At 35.7% G+C, this 20,846-nt stretch overlaps 1 protein-coding gene across 3 annotated transcripts in view; it reads right to left on the bottom strand.

Moving 5' to 3' along the window:
- VPS35L (VPS35 endosomal protein sorting factor like) overlaps nucleotides 1-20,846 on the bottom strand; it is a 55,913-nt gene that overhangs the window by 30,461 nt on the left and 4,606 nt on the right. For all 3 annotated transcript variants that reach the window (XM_084536650.1, XM_084536651.1, XM_084536649.1), the window contains 19 exons: nucleotides 20,594-20,761; nucleotides 20,168-20,290; nucleotides 19,797-19,821; nucleotides 18,707-18,783; nucleotides 17,579-17,707; nucleotides 14,483-14,567; nucleotides 13,391-13,450; nucleotides 11,643-11,739; nucleotides 11,204-11,251; nucleotides 10,088-10,181; nucleotides 8,137-8,214; nucleotides 7,374-7,496; nucleotides 6,074-6,120; nucleotides 4,029-4,140; nucleotides 3,674-3,790; nucleotides 3,277-3,330; nucleotides 2,802-2,882; nucleotides 1,932-1,994; nucleotides 828-913 (listed from right to left, as the gene is read on the bottom strand). In XM_084536650.1, coding sequence (XP_084392776.1) covers nucleotides 828-913; nucleotides 1,932-1,994; nucleotides 2,802-2,882; nucleotides 3,277-3,330; nucleotides 3,674-3,790; nucleotides 4,029-4,140; nucleotides 6,074-6,120; nucleotides 7,374-7,496; nucleotides 8,137-8,214; nucleotides 10,088-10,181; nucleotides 11,204-11,251; nucleotides 11,643-11,739; nucleotides 13,391-13,450; nucleotides 14,483-14,567; nucleotides 17,579-17,707; nucleotides 18,707-18,783; nucleotides 19,797-19,821; nucleotides 20,168-20,290; nucleotides 20,594-20,737 — 1,643 coding nt within the window. In that variant the 5' untranslated portion in view covers nucleotides 20,738-20,761. The remainder of the gene's footprint in view (nucleotides 1-827; nucleotides 914-1,931; nucleotides 1,995-2,801; nucleotides 2,883-3,276; nucleotides 3,331-3,673; nucleotides 3,791-4,028; nucleotides 4,141-6,073; nucleotides 6,121-7,373; nucleotides 7,497-8,136; nucleotides 8,215-10,087; nucleotides 10,182-11,203; nucleotides 11,252-11,642; nucleotides 11,740-13,390; nucleotides 13,451-14,482; nucleotides 14,568-17,578; nucleotides 17,708-18,706; nucleotides 18,784-19,796; nucleotides 19,822-20,167; nucleotides 20,291-20,593; nucleotides 20,762-20,846) is intronic.

The raw sequence follows: 20,846 nt of genomic DNA on the forward strand, positions 1-20,846 counted from the left end.
ATAAAGTTTCTGCTAACGAAAACTTGATCATCTACTGAGACTGTGTTACACCAGTTCTATGTAGGGCAGAAAATGATTGTCTTCATATTTCCCAAACTTACAAATGATGGAAAAAAAAAAAAAAAAAAAAAAAAACACAACACAGAAAAAAAGAATACTTGGAATGTACAAAGATGCTTTTTTTTTTTTTTTTTAAAAAAAGTAGAACTCAATTCAGTGTGAGAGATTGGATCACTGTAATTCAGCATCTGCCTGCAATTTTGTTATTTAAAAACAAAAAGGTGATAAAGAATATTTTTTTTTCAAAATTAATTGAAGAAGACCGCTTGACTTTTACAATATTTGAAGATGAAGTCTCATCTTTGAAATTCATTTTCAACTGGGGAAATAACCATTTTTTCTATATAATGGAGCTTGTAACAACAGTCTGTCTCTCCTCTCCTCTTCTTCTGTTACTCCAAGGTAATAATTCTGCACTGTGATATCAGATGAAATACAAAAACGTTTCATGGACTACCTAAAGTGATAAATTGATAAAGGCTCAGGGGACAACTGATCTGTTAGTCAATAGTAAGTCAGCATCGATGCGTTACTTCAATTTCAGCTTTCATTGTGAACAGTTAAGGAGTCAATCAATAGATCAACAAAACAGACACCTGTGGGTTTTTTATTTGTTTGTTTTGTTTTTCCTTCTCCACAGACTGGAACATCCTCAACAAGCTATGTGGAGTAAACTAAACACTGGCTCAGTCCATCTTCCCAAACAATCTTTCAATCCATTGCCCAGATTCTCCAGAGTGCATTTAATCTGAATAATCTCCACTTACTTAATAAAAGATTCCATAATGCACTTGCAAACCTCCACTCTCACATTCTCCTTCTGGAACATATCCAGAAATGGCAAGAATTTCTCCTGGAAGTACAAATACATAAACAAGTAAAATTAGTTATTTTTACAAACACATTAAAAGAATAAATATTTTGGATAAGTTTTATAATCATGGCTGTTTTATTGAAAATAATTTTAATCTTTTTTTTTTTTTTTTTTTTTAAGACAGTAACTTATCTTGAAGAACCATCTTTCCATTCCATGAAAGAGGAAACAAATGGCAAAGCACTGATGGCTGAAAGGTTTTACCAGTTTACTGATTGGAGCGATCCAAAACAAAATACAAAACGATTCGAACCAAATGTTGTAAATTATTAAAAAGCAGTCATACACTTGAAACAGCTTAACATCACTTGAAATTCAGACATCTATGGAAAAAAATGTTAGTTATTAAAACAGGTCACATGTTTTCCATTGTGGATGTATCCACGGCAACTTATGAAGGTCCAGGACATTTGCATTTTCTTTAAAGACATGGGCTGAGGTTGTTCAGACACTGAGATATTTAGTTTGGATATTGTCTGAAAAATATAGCGAAGGTAAGTTTTTCAGAATTATCTAAGTAACTTGTGAACAAGACTTGACTCCAAAGCCACAGTCAGTCTTCAGTTTTATTCTTCAGCTGGTTTCAGCAATTTGATACCTGCTGTCTTCTTTCCTTTCCCTACCTCTTATGCATTCTCTTACCTAATTTTCAGTTTGTTTCAATAACAAACTTAAACCCCATAATAGAACATAGAAACAGTTATCAGCAATTACACAAACACATACACAAATAAATGGTATTTTATTTCCCACTGATTGTCTCTTATGCTGTAACAACAAAGTGTAGAAAATTGGAAAAGTGAAATGAGAATAATGAACATTGAGGTATTAAGCAGCACAGAGCTTCCAAGATGTTTCTGCACTTATCTACTTGATAAAAAGTCCTCTTGCTGTGCTAATTTGAAAACAACTTATATATGCAAGTCAGGTTAGCTGTCTTGCAAAAACAGTGGAAAATAGTTCCTCCTAAAATTTTATTAAGCATAGCATTACTTACCACTGAAAAAAGCAGAGAGAAATCATAGATATAGGTAATAACTTTCTGAATAATTGACTGCAGCTAAAAAGAAAAAGAAGGAAAAAAAAGGAAAATGATTGTAATACAAGTTACATTAAAACTATCTAAACCAGAGCATATTCTTCTCTGATAACTTATAGAAAACAGGTTTGGAAGACACTTCAAGTGTTCGTTGATGCCACTTCTTTTCCCCTAAGCAGGATCAACTACAGCTATGCTATTCCTAGCAGATGTTTTTCCAGCATACTCTTCAGAACTCATAAGAAGTGAGAGGATGACCAGCCTACCCAGGCTTTATTTGTTCTTTACTTTCTATAGTTAGGAAGATTTTTCTGTTTTATAATCTGCATCCTCTCCAGTTCGACTGACTAAAACAAGAAGTACAGTTTGTTAAATTTACTTTTGTAAGCAGTTTTTCTACTCTCCAAGTAACCACAAAACATTTCTAGAACCTCTACAACTAATTGGTATCTCACCTGACATACAGTCTCAAGAACTGGACACTAAAATCCACTGAAGTAGACATAGATTTATCATTATTTATGTTTTACTTCTGTTCTCACAGCCTGCCATGATTGCTGATTTTCTTCAGTAGAATAATATTGTTGACTTGAGAATTAGATATTGCTACTTCTAAATACATAAATCATTGTTTTAACCTTTTTTCCTGGACTGAGAGAGAAAAAGAGTAACAAACCACAACATCATATTGTTCAAAAAAGCTTCCCAAATCATAGACAGCCTTTAAAAATAATTATACTATTTTAAGAGACATCAGAAATGTTTAAGAATTAGTTTGATCTAAGAAAATGCACAGATTTTACAGATTTGGAAAAACAGGTTCTTTACCTGTGGGTAAGCATCTTCAAACGCTCTATCAGGAGTCATGTGTTTGATAATATCAGCCAAAACTGTATTGACTTCTCGCTTCTGTACAGCGAAAAATAGGAGTTACAAAATACAGTAACAAAATCAGCACGTAAATCATCAGATAGTTTATTCCCACTTGCCAAAGCATCAGCTTTCTACACAACTCCAGTTAAGCAAGGAATTTTAGCTATAGTTCCAGTAAATCGTTACTTAAACTAGTCCAATAAAAGGTAAGAAATACCATGCAGGGTTTGAGGGCAAGAAAGACTGCTTCAAAGCCACATCCTTCGTCCCTATTCATCTTTCATTAAAGGAAATGCATTTTTTGTACACTAAAGAAGTCCTAGAGACATCTTAAATACTCATAGCTTTTCCATTTTTAATACCGTTACTAATACAGGCACTTCGTCTGCATCAGAAAACCTTCAGAGGAAGCAAAGTAATTATCACTTACCTTAAAATGTCTGCATGTATACTCCACCCACACTTCAGCACAGTTGATATAATCCTAGAAATACACATCTCTAATGACTACCAATATTTACAGGAAAGAAATACATGTGCAAAAATTACACTTAAAGTAATTACTCCTGAAGTATGATTCATGCAGACCTAAAGATTTAGCACTAATGACAAACTTCCACGACTGCACTGCTTGTTTGTAAGCAGAGGTCAGAAAAGCAGGGATTATATAAACATATTACCAGGTATCATATTTTTTTTTTTTTTTGGCAATTTTACACATCTAGAAAACGTAAATCATGCCATGCAAAATATACAGCTTGCTGAACAATGGCTACAATTTTACCCTGAACAAAGGATCAGTAGTGAAACAACTGTCAATAACTCACCTGTGGGTTCTTCAGCTTTGTTATAACCTTCCAGGCTTCATTTAATATTTGAAGGCGATCATTTTCAGGAGGATCAGCCAATGCCAAGTTTAATCCCAAAGAGCGAAAGAGGAGGTGCTGAAATATAATAAGAAATTTTAAATTTAAAGCAGAAAATGCATGTTCGTTCAACACTCCTCTAGTAGGCAGAGTATGCAGAAAGATTGTTTGAATCCCCTTTATTTAAATAACATGCAATTTATGTAGGCAACTAGTATAAATAGTGTACAGATAAGAAAGTAAAAGAAAAGACAGAAGTAGATCATAACTCAGCCAGACAAAAAATAAGTGTTATAAATTACCCGAGAAAAGTTACCTTTGGGAATCCAGATTCATCACATTCTTTAATCATGCCAATGAAGTCCATAGACCTTGCAGCAATAAACTCTGCTCTGAAGGCTGACATTACTGAATTCAACAGCAGAGCACTACAATGAACATAAGACAAATCAATACAGTTCAACAGCAATGAGAAGTTCTTGAAACCCATTCTCCTTTTTGACTACAGTACTTGGGCAGTACAGTATTCTTGGGCAGGGCAAAACTCTAATTTAAACTTTTTCTCACTGAATTAAAAAAAAAGTATGCATTATAAAAGTGAGTTTTCTAGTGGCAGCACTGTTAGGATTAAAAAAAAAATCCAAACAGCAATTATACAGTAGTTGGCAGTGATATATTTAGATATTTATAACAAACTGTTTAGACTCATGTTTGTATTACTATTGATCCAAACTTAAATGGAAGATTCAACTCATTACTGTAAAACCCACTTTACTGATACTACTGTGCAAATATAAGAAACACAATCTGCTATCATTCAAAAAGGCAATTCCTTTGGGCAAACTCAGACACAAGTTAGCACAGAAGCTGTCTCACAATCCAAGCAACGCTGTGTCCTTCACTATTCTGAAGCAGATGCTCTGAATTTGAGGCAGTTTACCTTGAGGGAAATTGTACAGAGCACTTAAAATAGCCCAGAAACCCTTCTGTTTTTGACTGAGCATTAGCGGTCCCATTGCAATCTGACTAGAATTTGCATTTTTTTTTCATTAGACAAGTACTTTGAGTTCACCAGGTATATGCTTTGCAATATAGACAAGCAGGCTGTCACTTTTCACTTAGATGGCTGCAACATGGTTCTCGGAACATACTGAGATTATTTAAAGATTTATGAACTGATGTGACTTGCTTTGTGGTATTTTGACAGCCGTAAGAAGACACAAAACCACAGAACTCCATTTTAAAGAAAACTATCACACTTTATAGACCATCTCAACTGGATTATTCAATTTTCCAATAAGAGACATTCCAAAAACATTTAATTGGAAAAAAAAAAAACAAAACACCTCATTATACTCATCATTCTGTGCTTCCTTCAAAGAGCAAATGATCACAAAGATGAGACACCTGGCCCATCTTTGGAACAGGATGCTAACAATTGATTTAAAGATGTGTTCCACAAAACAAATCAACACCTATACCAAATAATTAATACAGCAGAATATGTGGATGATTTTTGTGTGGATGTTACACACAAAATAAACTCAAACTCACACGCTCCCACAAAGTAGTCTTTCCTTCATTTTTAAAATCACACTTTTACCCCAGTCCTTAGTTTAGTCACAGAATGCTAATGCTGGCAATTCCTCCTCTTTCAGTGATTAACATAATTTAGTTCCTCAGCCACTGCACAACTAGACTGTACAAAGCATACCCAAAAAAAAAAAAAAAAAAGTAACTGAAAACTTTCATAGAACTCTGCCTACCTACCAAGTAAAATGAACAGAGATTAGCTCATGAGCAGGCCAAATCACATTCACATAACTCAGAAAGCACATCCAAAACTCTCAATCTTCCTGAATTATTCACTTAATGTGATTAGCCTGCACACAGACTTCAAGGAGACATTTGGGTACTAATTTTAGTTTCGAAAAAAGCAGTCATCTAAATATTCTTCCAAAGGTGCCAGCTGCTTTACAACTTCCCCTCCAAAATGAATGTATGGGCTAACTGTAACCAGGGGAGGCAAGGGGGAAGGAAAGGAAGGAAATCAGAGAAAAATGAAGCATAACCAGGAATCAGAGACACGGCTGATATAGAACACATTATGCATTCTAAACTTTGGCTTAGGAGACAGCAACCGAGTTAAATTAATTTAACTTTTGCTCTACAAGTAATCTGCCATCCTTTAGAATTCATCTCTGGAAAATAGACATTCATAATTATGATTTAGTAAGCTATAGGAAGAACAAAAGCTACACTGTGCATCCAAGATATGTTTTCAAAATGGAGAGAGTTTTATTACAGAGACTCATGGGCACTCATTACAGACTCACATCTTCTGCATTACATGATACTTACTTGTTCCCCAGTTTTTTGCATCTCTCCATCATCTCAGTAAGCAGAACCTGTAAGAATTACTTACTAAAATTAGTAAGATTTCATAAATAAATTCAGCTTTAATCACTGTAGTAAAATCTACTAAAAGCTGTTTTAATTACCAACCCAACTCATTCCAATAATCCTGTCTTATCCTGTATTTACAGCACAAGAAAACAACAGTGTACTACAACATAAAACACATCTACTGGAATGAGTACAGTGACATTTTAATCAAAACCACTATTTTATGGAAGTCAAATTTGCAACCCTTCAGCTGTGCTATTTCTCAAAATGATTTCTATTTGCCACCAAGGTCAATTACCTCTGGCAAAAGAGGTGACTATTACAAACTCTCTACCGTGGAATGCAGAAAAAGACTGACTTAAGACTAAAATAGCCTCTTGACTATGTTAAACAATTATGAAGCTACAGTTTACTCAAATCATTTTTATATCTGCATGACAGAAGAAACTAATGAATTCAGGAAATAAAAATTAAACTACCTAAAGGACAGCAAGAAACAAACAGACATACTGCCTATGAATTTAAAGTGGTCTAGTTTGGGCTTTGGGGAAAAAAAAAATTCTTCATGTACAAAAGAGAAAAGCAAGCAGTAAGATCCAGCCCCTTTATACTAACTTGTACACTCGCATAAGTACTGACAGATTTTTTATTTTTCATTTTAAAAAGAAGGGTTAGAGAAAGGATAGAAAGAGATTTCAATATTTGATACCACTGAGATACGTAAGTTTTTCTTCCTCAGCTGCTTAAGCATTGTATGATAAGGGTTGTTTTATATATATATATATATATATATATATATATATATATATATATATATATTGTAATTCTAAAAAAATCTATATTATCATTCCAAAAGCAAAAACTCAAACCTGAATATTGTAGCAGTAAAAAATTGAGCAGTCAAATTGAAATTACTGTTGGTATTTTAAGTTGAGTCACTTACGATTCAGCACATTTTGCCACAGAATTCTGCAATTTATAATAAAAGGCACTTATGTTGCCTAAACTTCAGTTTCATATTAAATACTTATACTTCTGCATTGGACACCTTCTCCAAGAATTTGTAGCACAAAATACATGGTGTTTACATCAGATGCTTTCAGTGTCCTTAAGTTTTACGAAGCATTGCTTCACTTCTTGCACTATGCAGTTAAACAGCGGGGAAAAACATAGGATGAGTTTATCAACTCTTTAATAAAACTAGTTCTCTACTGTAACACTGCCATTAGTACCAAGCATTAGCACACTTACTTACCTCAGGAGCACGGTATGCAATACACTGTAAAATCCAGTCTATAGCAGGAGAGTATAGAGTCAAATACAAAGGAATTTCCACACACTGCACTATCAGCTGATTCTGAACTGTGTCCCCATGAATCTGTTGAAATAAAACAAACAAACAACAACAACAACAAACACATTGCAGTGAAGTTGGTACTTAATCAGAATTATGACAAATTTTGCTTACGAATTGAAACAATGTTCTTGTTTGTCGTGAGATTGGATACTAGGAATATTTTCCTAATCAAGGTTTAGACTGGATATTAGGAAGAATTTTTTTCACAGATAATGGTGGTCAAGTATTGGAACAGGCTGCCCTGGGAAGTGGTGGAGTTGCCAGCCCTGGAGGTATTTAAGTGCCACATTCACATGTCTCTAAGGGACATGGCTTAACAATGGGACTTGGTAGTTCACACTGATGGTTAGACTTGATGATCTTGAAAGCCTTTTCCAACCTAAATGATTCTTTGATTCGATGATAAAGATGCATAGACAATCTGAGGCATTCCTTGCTAGCTGGGGAAAAATATCAAGCTCATAGCATACATTATTAAAGCACAGAAACAGAGCAGCCGAAACTTAACCAGCATGAATGTAACGCTTCCTGTGCTACAGCTGGGCACAGGAATATCCCTAAATCTAAATTTAAGAACTTGATTTTTTTGAAAAGTATTTATATGGTAGTTTGGTTAAGAAGTATCTTTATGTGATTCAGAAAACAAAAACCAATTGCTTACTTGTTTAAACGTTAGAAGAAAGTCAAAGAAATTTTTGTTAAGGCTTTCTTTGAGCTGAGGTGCCACTTCCATCCCAACCTGTATTAAAAGAGGAAGATTTTATTTGCATCTATCACCCGTGCTCCTCCTCCAACTGTAAGACAAAATATATTTTCCAGAGGAATATACCAAAAATACAAACATATTGAATATTGAATCACATGCTTTTGATTATCTCCATGCTTGCTATTATAGTCGAGTCCACTGGCAACTACTCTGAGGTAATTACAGCTGAATTTAAACAAAGTTCTCATAACATCAACTCCATGTGTCTATAAGCAGTGAGGAAATACTAGTACTTGCATTGCAACAGCCTATATTCATTGTATTGCTTCATTCTTTCCACAGAATCAAAGATCTCAAATGAAAATATTAGTACAGATATAGAAATAGTACTGATAAATAATAAAGGATGTTGTTATACACAAATACAAGGCCTGTGTAGTAAAGCTGGAACTGCAAATGGAACAAATCCATACAAAACTCTTCTCAAAGAATGAAGACATGGCATAATACAAGAAGTTAATTACAGTTCAGCCTTAAATAAATAAATAAATCTCAACAGATTAAGGATCCTCTTTTCAATCAGACTCAGACATCTGAGTTTTTGGGATCCCTGAACGTTTGCAATTCCAGCTCACTTCATCACGAAGCCCAGGTTACTGGCACAAACCCAAGACAGTCACCTATCACTTTGCTTTATGTATCGTTTCCTTTCAAACTATGCGGCTAAAGAGAAACATGTCACCTCACTGCACTCAGAACTGGTTCTCTGGTTTCACGCAAGCGTTTATTGCCATATTTTACAATGCTGTGGCTTTAGACATCACTTACGTCTGTACTACAGTTTTCCTATTTAAGGATTTATATTTTTGAAAATCTATTTTCACTGGAGAAAATCAGTGAAAATCCCCATCTTCAGTAGGAAGTATTAATATAATGTGTGTACCTGGAATACAAAAGATTAAAAGCCTTTCAATCGAAAAACTTCCTATTAAGTTTTCTTATTTTAAAGAAAAGCCAGTATTTAAACAGCTGGTATTTTATTGCAAGAAAGTTTTCACTATTTATTTTGTATGCTCATCTTTATGAACAAAAAGGAGCATGCTAAGCTCTTCCACACTAACAATATATTAATAGTAAGTGCAATTATGTAGCCCTAACTCTTCTATGCATCTCTTTTACCTGTATCAGGAGTAATAAAAGCTAGACTATGCTTATAAACGGTTTCATAAAAACTTTTGGGAACTTTGCGCTATGTAGCAGTAATGATTAGGCTATGAGAAAAAAAATAAATACAGGCATTATTGTATTTCAAAATCAAATGAATTAAGCAGCTCGTGTCTTAGAATAAAGCAGAAGATAGAAGTTGCTTGCCAATGCAGGAATTCATATGTGCAGCCCTGAAGAGTATTCCAAAAGCATACTGGACAGTTTATTCAGATATACCAAATATATCAACACTGGACAGATTTGTTGCAACTTTTAATGGCAGCTGAATTTGTGCAAGTATTGCCAATTAACAGCCCTTATATTTTCCAGTTACAGTTAAGATCATCGCCACTACTTCAAAAATGTATTTCACAAATACTTTTCCACTACTGATGACTCTTTGAATCATTTTAGGATCTCTTCTTGGGTAAGTATGTCTTGGCTTTTGCCCTACCTGAAGATAAAAAAAAAGGCATAAGCAGCATGTAAAATTACCTTTTACATATTATAAATACTTAAAGAAAGATTCCCCCATTATTAAAGCAAAGAGAATATATATTTTTTTGTTTGTCTGAAGGAAGAGACAGGGTTCTGACTACTTCAGATAAAAATGGTAGTTCCTTCTTTTTTCCCCCATTAGCAGCAGGGCTAGCTGTACTAAGTCTTGGATACAGATCTGAAGTGCTAAATGGTAGCCTACCCTGCAAAGGTATGCTCTTGCATAGACTGCGACCAGTGGATCTCCAATTCCTCTAATCATAGACGTTAATCGTGGAAGACACTCAGAAATCCCCCTGTTAAGATTTTCAGAAATGAAAACAGATTTAACATCCAGTAACTAAACTATACCACAGACAGATGACCTGAATAGCTACTCAGTAGACTGACAATTGAGCATGAACACCTACCAAAGGTGAAGCATATTAGCACAAAATTTTATTTCGGAAATAAAATTTAAGGTGAATACTAACAGATATCCTATATTTGAACTACAGTATTTGCCATTAGGAGCTGCCCAGATAGCCAGCTTGTATGCTTGGATTGCAAAAAGTGCAAGTGAGAAATGCCTCTTCTAGTTCGGAGAGACAGCAGAGCTCTGGAAGGGCTGTAAACTCAATGTGAAAAAAGCAACCATTTAAAGGACTGGCAGAAGTTCTTGTACATCCCATTTTTCCACAGGTTCTTTTTGACAGAGCTGTACTAGTACCTGGAGATGAGGCCCATCAATTCCAGTACAAGAACTGCCTTTCAGTGATAATGAAGTTGTCACTGTAGCAGCAATTTGGCTTACAACACTCGTTTCAAAATTTAACTAAAAAGGACAATTACATGCAAAGGAACATTTTCAGCTCAGCAGTTGACACTGTTTGGCAACACAGAAGCTTATATCAAGACTTTCAATAGACAATGGTTCATTGCTCCTAAATTGTTCTTCCAACTCTGTCTCTACTAATATGACACATCAATATTTTCCCTTCAGTTTTCTCTTCCTTCTTTTTGCCTCACTTATCTCAACAATCTTGCTTTCCTCTCCACCATCTGAAGCCACTGGTTTCTAATTTGCAAATACCTGGATGTCACAATCATACACGTATCCCAAACCCAGAAGCACTGTTGCATTCCAATTTGTACCACAGTCCATGTACCACATTCCATATTGCATGGAATTATCACCACAGACTCAAAACCCCTCAGTACTGCTTCTTCTCAGACCTATTAACACCTTATCAATGATGGAATTTGCATGCTTAACTTCTGAAATTAGCTTATATGTCTGCCCCTTCACTTCCTTCCCACAATTAACATTTACTCTTACGTTTTGGATAGGAACTTATTGCACTTCAGTATTGCTGCTTCCACATAACTAAAATGAAGCCAAGTTAAGGACCAAAGCTAACAAACATGCTATTTAAAAACACAATACCAAAATTATAAACTGAATACATACTGAACAAACTCCTTCAAGACTTTCTGTAATTAACCTCACTACACTGTTATTCTTTACAATTTGTGTAAAAGATTTTCATTTATTCCCAGCTTTCACACATCCACTCTACCACCGCCATGCTGTTCAGAGCCAGTAACTCAGCATTCAGTTGCCTATTAAACATGATTCAAAGTTAAATGGAAAACATGCAGCCCCAAACAAACAAAACCAAGTTAGTACAAACAACAGATTACTGTGAGTTTTGCTACAGTAAACACATTCATTTTTGGAAAGCTCTATGAAAAACCTGTCTCACTGACAAGGATACAATCTGGGAATGAGTTCTCTGATGGAAGCAATTTTGAAAAACCAGTTTAAGCATGTTTCTTTGGCAGTATCATTAACGCTCTCTGGAGAAAAATTATCTGGGGAAAAAAAAAAAACAAAACAGAAATAGGTACATTCCTTCTGGAAACAAGTTGCTTTTCAGTCTAGATTTAAAATTGTACTCTCTTTCCTTTCAGCAAGAAATTAGGCACACCAAAATAAACTAAGTAATATGCTTGATTCAGCTTTCTCTTGCAGCAATAAGAACTGAGTATACGGGCAGCTAGAAAAAACAACTTGCATTAAGTAACATATCAGAAACTGAAGTCAAGCACCCAAAGCTAATCCTGGATCTGCTGCTTGAGAAATCTAACCCCTGCCTCCCCATAAAAGCAGAAATTATAAAATAACGCATAGGTAATCTATACCAAATGCACACATATACAGATGGTAGATGAGGTTTAAGCACTCTAATTATTTACTTGAGAAGTCTAATGTATTTTTTAAAGAATATTACTTGAAACCATATTGGAAGGGGTGGGCAATATTAAGCACCGAGAGAACACTTGCTGTTTTCACTAAGCACCTAGCACTGCAGTGCAGTCTCCTCATGAGCTCCGGGACTAATTACATCAGCTGCCAGCAGGAAAAAGCTGCCATCCCAGGGAGGAACAGATGGGTTATGGGGACAGCACTCTGGTCAGGTGGGCATGCAGTTGCATGGCAAACTGCCTCCTCTTTCTCTAGGATGCCTGAAACAGAAGGCAAAACAGGCTTCTGGTAACCCACATGGGTCTGAAGCAGGATGGTTGGGAAGGCTGAGTCCCTCTTCTCTCAGTGCTAAAGCTACACAAACAGCTTCTGCTGTGAGTATCTGCTTACAAACTCCTTCTGAAGCAGATTTAGAAACCAGTGATGTCCCATCCCTGCTCTTGGAAGGTAAGAACACCCTGTTCCACACAGAAGTGTTCCACTTCCGAGACTATAGAGAAGCTGCATTACTGATGCAGACTGAATATAGGAAGTCGCTCTTCCTCAGCTAGGACCAAAGGAGTTCTTGACCAATGTGGAGCTTGAGCCTAAAAGCCCCTGGGGTTCTGGCGTTCACACAGATGCGCACGGCAAGCACAGCAGAGATCTTCCTTCTCCCTCTCACTGCTATAGCTGCTCCAGAAGCTCCCACCAGCAATGCCCTGGGCAGCTCTACAGCTGCAGCATGAGCTCAACTCTCCAGAGCTGTGCTCAGTAATTAGGTTGTGGTACAAGAACTGTCTGCCCTCATTAATGTTTGTCAGATCCACAACAGCTAAATTGAAGGATTTTCTGCAAGTTTATTTCAAACATCAATATTGGTTGCTTTCAGGCTCTGGCTCAAATTCTATGGATTTAACTGCAACCTAATGTTACTGCTGTAGTGCCAAGTACAGAATAAAAAATCTGTGTTTCAGGATGAGGCACTTAATACACTTCACAATACAAGGACATGCCCATATTTCAATAGAATGTTTAGAAGACTTCCTAAAGAGGTTTCTCCTTGTACACTTGTACTGTAACTGTCAAATTACACTTGTATATTATTTTGGAACTTCAACAGAAAACATGAAAAAGGCCCAAGCTCAAAAGATCACACTTGCTTAGTAAAGTGATCACCAGCTCGGTGAATGCCTGCTCCCTCCCTCTTCCCAAATTCTTCCTCAAATCAGTTCAGACATGATTTATTCCAGCAGCACACATTAGAAATAAAGTTACCTGACAAAGAGACACGATTGTCCATGCACATTGACAGAATTCTTTCATACACTAGTTTACCTGTTTCAAGAAAGAAAAAAATATAAGCCAATTTTAAACAGCAAAAACACTAAATGATGATTCTTTCTTCAGCATGCATTGAAATCATCAGGAAAAAAAAAAAAAAAACAAAAAACTTTTTAGAATGTTAACATCATGCTGCCCTCTAGTGAAGCTGAAATCTTAATAGTCTGAGTTCAGCTCTTTGCACACACAAAAAATGTTATCTGGCTCCATAAAGTGCAGAGTATCACACAGGTCAGGTTTCTCCCAGGCCTGGGAAGGACAGCTGGTGTCCTGTCTTTGCAGGGTTTGGATATTATGTTATCTTCAGCAACTTTGCTGAAAGTAGGAAAGAACAAAGAGGAAGCAAGCCCTGAAAAAACAATTGGTTCTATGTCATAGCATATCCTGCTAAACATTAATACCCTTCAACTTTGAATACCACCATAAATTTTTTCCGTAACACAGCAGAAAAACAAGGAAGTCAGACAGAGCTGAATGACAATTTCACCTAAAAGATCATTAAATAGATTAAATAATTTGGTAACTACATTTAGATCACTTCATAATCCCCACTAAGCTAAAGAAAACTTCCAGACAAATACACAGAATGAAATATTGAGAGTCAAGAGGTTGTCAAAAGTAAAGTATTTTCATAATAACTATAGCATTTTAGACATTGAAATTCAGAGATCATGTGTGTTTTTTTTTTCCTACAGTTTTGTTCTAGATGTTCACTAACACACAAAACACAGAACTGCTACAAAAAGTATTTTGATTTTTAAAGATTTCACTTATAAGTTTCTGAACAATTGTATAGCACATTTGTATCACTGGTTCCCAAGCATATATGTTGGAAAATATTCACTATAAAACAGCTATTTCAGCACTTTTACTACATCAAAAACAAAAAAAGAACACAGAAGCATAGCAGATTACTGGAAAAGCAAAGGTATTTTGTATTTTTTATTCAATGGTTTCTAGAATTACGAAAACATTATTTCATATTATTAACAATTGTGTAATAAGTCTTGTAAATTAGATACTCACCAAAAGTATCAAGGATATCTGTAATTAAAACAAATTTACTTGGATAAAACTGGATTACAGTTGTATCTGAAAGAAGCTTAGAACACTGCAAGGGGAAAAAAAAATAAAAATTTAGAGGACAATTCAAGTTTGTGCTTTCACTCCTCACAGACTGGACCAAATTAATACCTACAGACGGAAAGAACCAACATGAAGAATTATCCAGCAAAAAGCACAAAAATCTCTAGCATAATGAATCATGCTACTCTGTATTTTTCAGGTTATTCTTCATTTCCAGCACAGTGTCACAGACCTGCTTTTCCTTTATACAGGGTAATCCATACTGCAGAATTTCAGCTGACCCTGCAGACCCATGCATTCATTCAGACAAGACAAATTCTCTTCCAGAAGCAGCATAAAAAGGCACTTCTCTAAAACAACTTTTTAAAGGGTATTATTCAGTTTCCTATCCTTGACCTAAGCATCCATACGAAAGACAAAATTTGATATAGAATAAACTAAGAAAAATTTTTAAAAGTTTAGCTAATGAGCTTTTTAAACACATCTTTACAGCTCCCATAACGATTTTTAACATTTTGGAAACAAGCCACTTGGTCCATAGTCAGCTCTAGGGAGGAATTTAATCAATCACCACACCCGGGCACACAACGTGACTGAGGCACTTGGCCTACGATGACAGCTGGTGCAAAGTCACATCTGAAATGGATCAGCCAATTTAGTTCTAGCACTGCTGTATGTAAGTCCTGGTAGGAAAAAGTCAATTTACCACATGAACTTAAAACACACAGTGACAAATTAAGATATTTATAAGATATTTATTCAAGCTATACCTTGTTTTCCAAGGTTATGCAAAAACTGCAGACTAAACTGCAGTCACAAACTTTGGCTGAAGTTTGTTCACAAGAATCAGCTTCTGCCTGAAGAAGCAAACAACTGGGGGAGAGCGCTTCACCTCATCCCTGCGTGAGCCCAAAGTGTCTTCTCTGGTCTCTAGTTAAGACTGCCAAGTACAGCATTCCCTGACATCTCTGCCCCTGCTTTAATGGGTAAGTAAATAAAGTGCAAGTTTTCACTGCATTCCAAAAATCCAGGAAGCAATCTGATATCCCACAACTGCTTTCTTAAAACAAGTAAATCATAACATTTGAGCTTATTTCAAAGACAGGCACCCTTAGTCTCTTTGCTTTAATATCAGGGAGTAACTCAGGAGCACACCACAAAGACAGGTGAGTGCATTTGCATCTTGCACACAGAGCAAAATCGTTCCTGCTGTGTGGTCAGTGAGGCACCCTGACAGAAAGGCAATTCAGCCGCTGGTTAGTGCCTCCTTATCCCACAAACACATACCACTGTTTTTAGAGCTCACACACATAATCAACTTATTTCAGCTTACTCTGAGTAAGTAGCTTAGCTTATTCTGTCTTGACAAGTAAAGCATCTTGTATAAAGGCACTTAGGAATTCACATGTAGCTACTGTGCTATAAATTCAGATCCTGCCTTAATAACCAGAACTCCTTCTGCACTCAAGCTCTTTAAAACTCTCACAGAGAGGATGAAGGTTCTGTCCCCATAGCCAAATAACTCGTGTAATTCAATGATTAGTTCTGAAATCAAGATAGTCCTGGCATTCAAATTAAATTACTTTTTCCAGCTCAGTATGCATTTCTGAAAATAATCAAAATATAAAAAGGCTAAACTTACTCCTCCTATTGCAGACTGATGAGTATGTGACATTAACAGTGATAGACTACGTGTATAATCACAGCCTGACGTCAAGGGAACTACTGAGCTTTCTACGAGGATGCTGGATTTTTTAAATTACGCAGCTTACGAAGAAGCAGCAGCAACAAGAAAAATTGTCAGGTTTCTACTCTATCCTGCTTTATAAGTATAGAATTAACTATCAGTTATATAGAGACTCCTTTATGAAGGATTTTTGTGTTCATGCTAATTACCCAAACACCTATTTCATTCTCACCAGTCTTTCAATTAACGATGAGCATCTGCAGTACAAAATTCAAACACAGAGTGAACAATACACAGAAAGAAGTACCTGCAATTTTGATACAACTTTCCTAAAATGAAGTACTGAACCCCATCCTAGAAACAATGTTATTTCAAAAACATTAATCACATCGTTTTTAATATTATTTTACAAAGTATGAACGTGCAGATTATCAGTGCATGCTGTATACATGCATATGTATTAGTGCACCATAAATACAGTGCCTCTGTGTCTCTTTTTTCCTCCTCCAAAGACTGCTAACATTTTATTATCTTTCATTAAAGTATTCACACACTTCACAATGACATGATTCTTTTTCAGAATAATTTGCTGACTTCATCATATTACAATAGAACATTAGACACTTTAGGTTACGTATCATTTCCTGACTTCCCTTTATTTACACGTCATTTCTTTTATTGTCTTTACCACAATTTAAGATGAAGTTGCTGCTAACAGTTTTCACAAGAGTATCCAGCATGAAAAAAAAACTCCTGATTTTATATAACCCTTCTTGATGACTATTAGCATTACATCAGTTTTACAGCTTTTAAGGATGTCATTATCTCCTCTGTCCTCTGATGCACTCTGCCTGTGGCATCTTTTAAAGGCCAAGCCAAACAAGAGAACATTTAATTGTCCCATTCCTCCCTGCACCCCCCTCACAGTCCATGACCTCAGATGAGACAGAGGAAGAGGAAGACTGTGGAGAAGATTAAACAAACAAACAAACAAGGAGTTTTCTGCACTTTGCTAGGGTCCTATATCAGATCTGAATGGGGAACACTGACGATTCCAAAAGACATTATCATCCTAGGGTAGGGAAGAAGAGAAAAGGAAAGGAAATTCCAAGTCCTAGAGAAGCTGGTATCAACAACATGTTATTTATTATAATTCTCTTTAATCGGGTAAAAATTGCACATCTGTCTTTTGGCCACTCTTTTTAATGGAAATTCTGCCCCACATACCCTAATCAAAATCCTCAGAACTGCCACATGATGTCCTTAACAATTATGTCCACAGAGCACTAAGAGATAATAATGAGCAGGCAGGTGGCAAGCTGCAATTACTACAAAAACGTAACACTGACCTGAATGACTATTTTCAGAGCTTTTACTTTCTGATCAGAGGACCAAGCATCCTTTAAAGACTGGTTGAGTTCTTCGATTCGGTTCATGTAATCCTGCTGAGTCAAGTTCAACAGCTCTTTTTGTGACCCCTTGCAAGAAAACACAAGTCTAATTAACAAGAGAGGAAAGGAGGGGGAGAAGGAAGAAGAAGAAGAAAGGAGAGATTCATTATTATAGAGTCAAATCACTGTGGAAAAAAAACAACTTATTAGAGAATTCCCTCACTTTCCCTTCTTAACTTTGTAATGGTCTTCAGTAAATGTACCAGTGATACTAAAAAAAAATAAAAAAAATACTGTTAGGACAAATTCTGATTAATTTATTATCAAGCTGTATTTCAAAAACAGGCTTCATAATATCTGAATATCTAGAAACAACCATAAGTAGAAACAATCATAGATGAAGAGAGAAAATGCAAATGCGGTTACAGTTTCACACAAGGCTACACCTTACCTTACAGTAAGGGATTCTGTATTTTTCTACTCCAAGAAGCCAATCCTGTATTTGTGAAACTTAACTATTAGAACTGTGCCTGCTCAGGCAAAAGGCAAGCTGAAGTTAGTTAAGAAGTTTCAAAACATTATCCAAAGCAACTGTAGCAGTAGCCTACAGATTCAGGTTTTAGGAAAATAAGTTACACAACACTTCGGCCTTATTCAGAAAAATACTGCAGTTTGAGAACAATTTGAATACTCAGTGTTTCAACTAAATAAGTAAACACAACATAATTATGTTCAGGTAGACAACATGCAGCTTCTGCAACCTAGAAACATACAAAATTATCCAATGTTCAGAATGTTAGGCTTCATGAAGTTTTACAGCAGCTGCAGACCATAAACAGTACAAATGTTAATTCACATTGGCAGATAAGGTGAATTTTTGGATCACAAATTCTAGTGATACAAGATAGAGTGATTTGGCCTAAATTCTACAAAGATCGAAGTTACTGTGGAGAATAGATTTATCTAAATAATGCATAAGCATATGCAGATTCAGGACCTTCTTAAAAAGTTTCACAGAAGATTTTTATTTCACCAGCTTATTTCACTTTTCAAACAGCAACGTAATTGGACCAAAACCTTTCTTACCTCTTCCAGATCATCCAGCTCTTCTAACCTAGTTCTCACTTTTTCAGAAACTGCTGAGCCAGTAGCGGTAGCTTTTCCTGTAAGGGGACTATATTTTAGTTTCACTTGAACTTCAGAAGGGAAACAAACCTGAAGGAGATTGACAAACTCACACTTCCATGTGACAGGAGCCAGGTAGTTGAATTCATTTGGTAGCTATTCTTTGAAGACAAACATTTAATCCTACCTACATTTGCTTTGAACATGGAATGACAAGTAATCAAAACTACATATAATTACAGCTTGAGGTTTTCTTGTAAGTTTTGTTGGTATGGAGAAAACGACTGGATAGAGCCATAGGATAATTTAGGTCAGAAAAGCTCTCTGGAGGTCTGTGGCCAACTTTAAGTTATAGCAGGTTATCCAGTCAAATTAATGATATGTAAGGATAGTGACTTTATAACCTCTCTCGACATCCTGTTTCAGCTCTTGACCATTCTCGATCCAAAGAAGTATTTCATTTTATTCAGAAACTTAAATGCTGCACATTTACTCATACATAAATATTCTGATTTAATATGCAATCAGCTATGACTACATAACTCAGAATTGCTTCACTAGAAAATATAATGAAAAATTTAAGATCTGGTTATTTTTCAAACGCTCAGCATATAGTTGAAATCATTTCACTTTCATGTAAAAAAATAACTGAGAAGTTCCCACGGGATTTGTTTGCCTTCCCTTCCAGCAAGCAGAAGAGTTGATAAATATGATCCTCAAAAAATCATCAGTACTCACTTGAAATGGAAAAAAAGTTTTAAACTACAGTGAAAGGCAGTGAATTCTATTTCCTTCCACAACACATAATCAGGAATTCATTAGCCTACAGGAACTCAAGACAAGGTGGTTTGTTGGTTTATTTTCAGTAATTGTTTTAAGTAAAAATCCAGATGACTTATTCACAAAAAAGCATAGATCCAAGCATATACTGAAGGGTGCGTAGGCGTGCATGTGTGGAAACCACATTTCAACTACTCCTGGTTACTAATCTGTCACTTGTATCCTACTTCAAGCAAAAACTCTTACTGTTGGATATAAAGAAACTGTTTACCTTTTTCGGATCCCATGTACAGGTTCTGTGAATAAACAGAAAACACAGACTTTTAGAAAACATGTTCTTGCTAGCATTCCAAGAATGCACAGGGTAATAACATTGCTAATGAAGCCTCTAATAATTTAGAAAGGGACATAAGACAAGTTATTTCTATTGTTATGAAAAGACAAAGTGATAGCTCCTAAGTATCAACAGACCTTTGGTCTGAACAACAAATTAGAAGTGGAAGTTTGTGGAACAGCCTTCTACAACATTAAAACCGAAATTTTGGAGAAAATTTACTCAGGACAAAAATCACAGAACAGCGGCATCCAAGATCCATTATAGGTCTAGTATAAATAAATAAAATTGGAGAAGCTGCCACTTACAATAGAGAGCTTCTCAGTTGTTGTGTACCTAGCAAGGATTTCACCACGTTTGCTTGACCATGGTTCAAAGTCACTTCCTACTGCTGAGCTGTCATCTTTATCTCGTTTCTTTCGTGTATTATCCTATGAGGAGAGAACGAGTGCAAATGTTAAATACAAATCTAGAAAAAAAGACTGATAAAGTTCAGCTTGATATTTTGAGTGCTTACTGACTGTTCCATGAGTTACTACATTAAAAAAAAAAACTATTTAAATAAATATACATCAACATAAAACAGGTAAATGGAAATACTTCCTTCTATTAATACCATATATTTTCTATTTACATTAAACATCTAATTGGTGAGACAAATATACTTTATCCAGAGCTGGCTTTGTCATTTTGCTCTATGAAGTTGAGATAACTCTGACATTTTTAGTTATTACCATGGTAGCAGTAGTAATCACAGGATCTGCAGCTGCTGCAAATAACGACAAGGGATCGGTACCATCCAAAACACTGCTCAATGGATCCATCATCGAACTTGAAGAAGAAGAGGAAGTAGATGAAGTACTTCCTTTCCGACTCATTTTCTTGGTCTTGGATTCAGTAACCTGGAAGAAAAGTTCAAAACCATTTAACAAAAAGTCATTGTCTTCCCTTTCTTCCCTTCAATAAAAGATCAAAATACGGACTACA

Source organism: Aythya ferina (assembly GCF_964211825.1).
Source record: "Aythya ferina genome assembly, chromosome: 15".
Classification (NCBI taxonomy): Eukaryota; Metazoa; Chordata; class Aves; order Anseriformes; family Anatidae; genus Aythya; species Aythya ferina.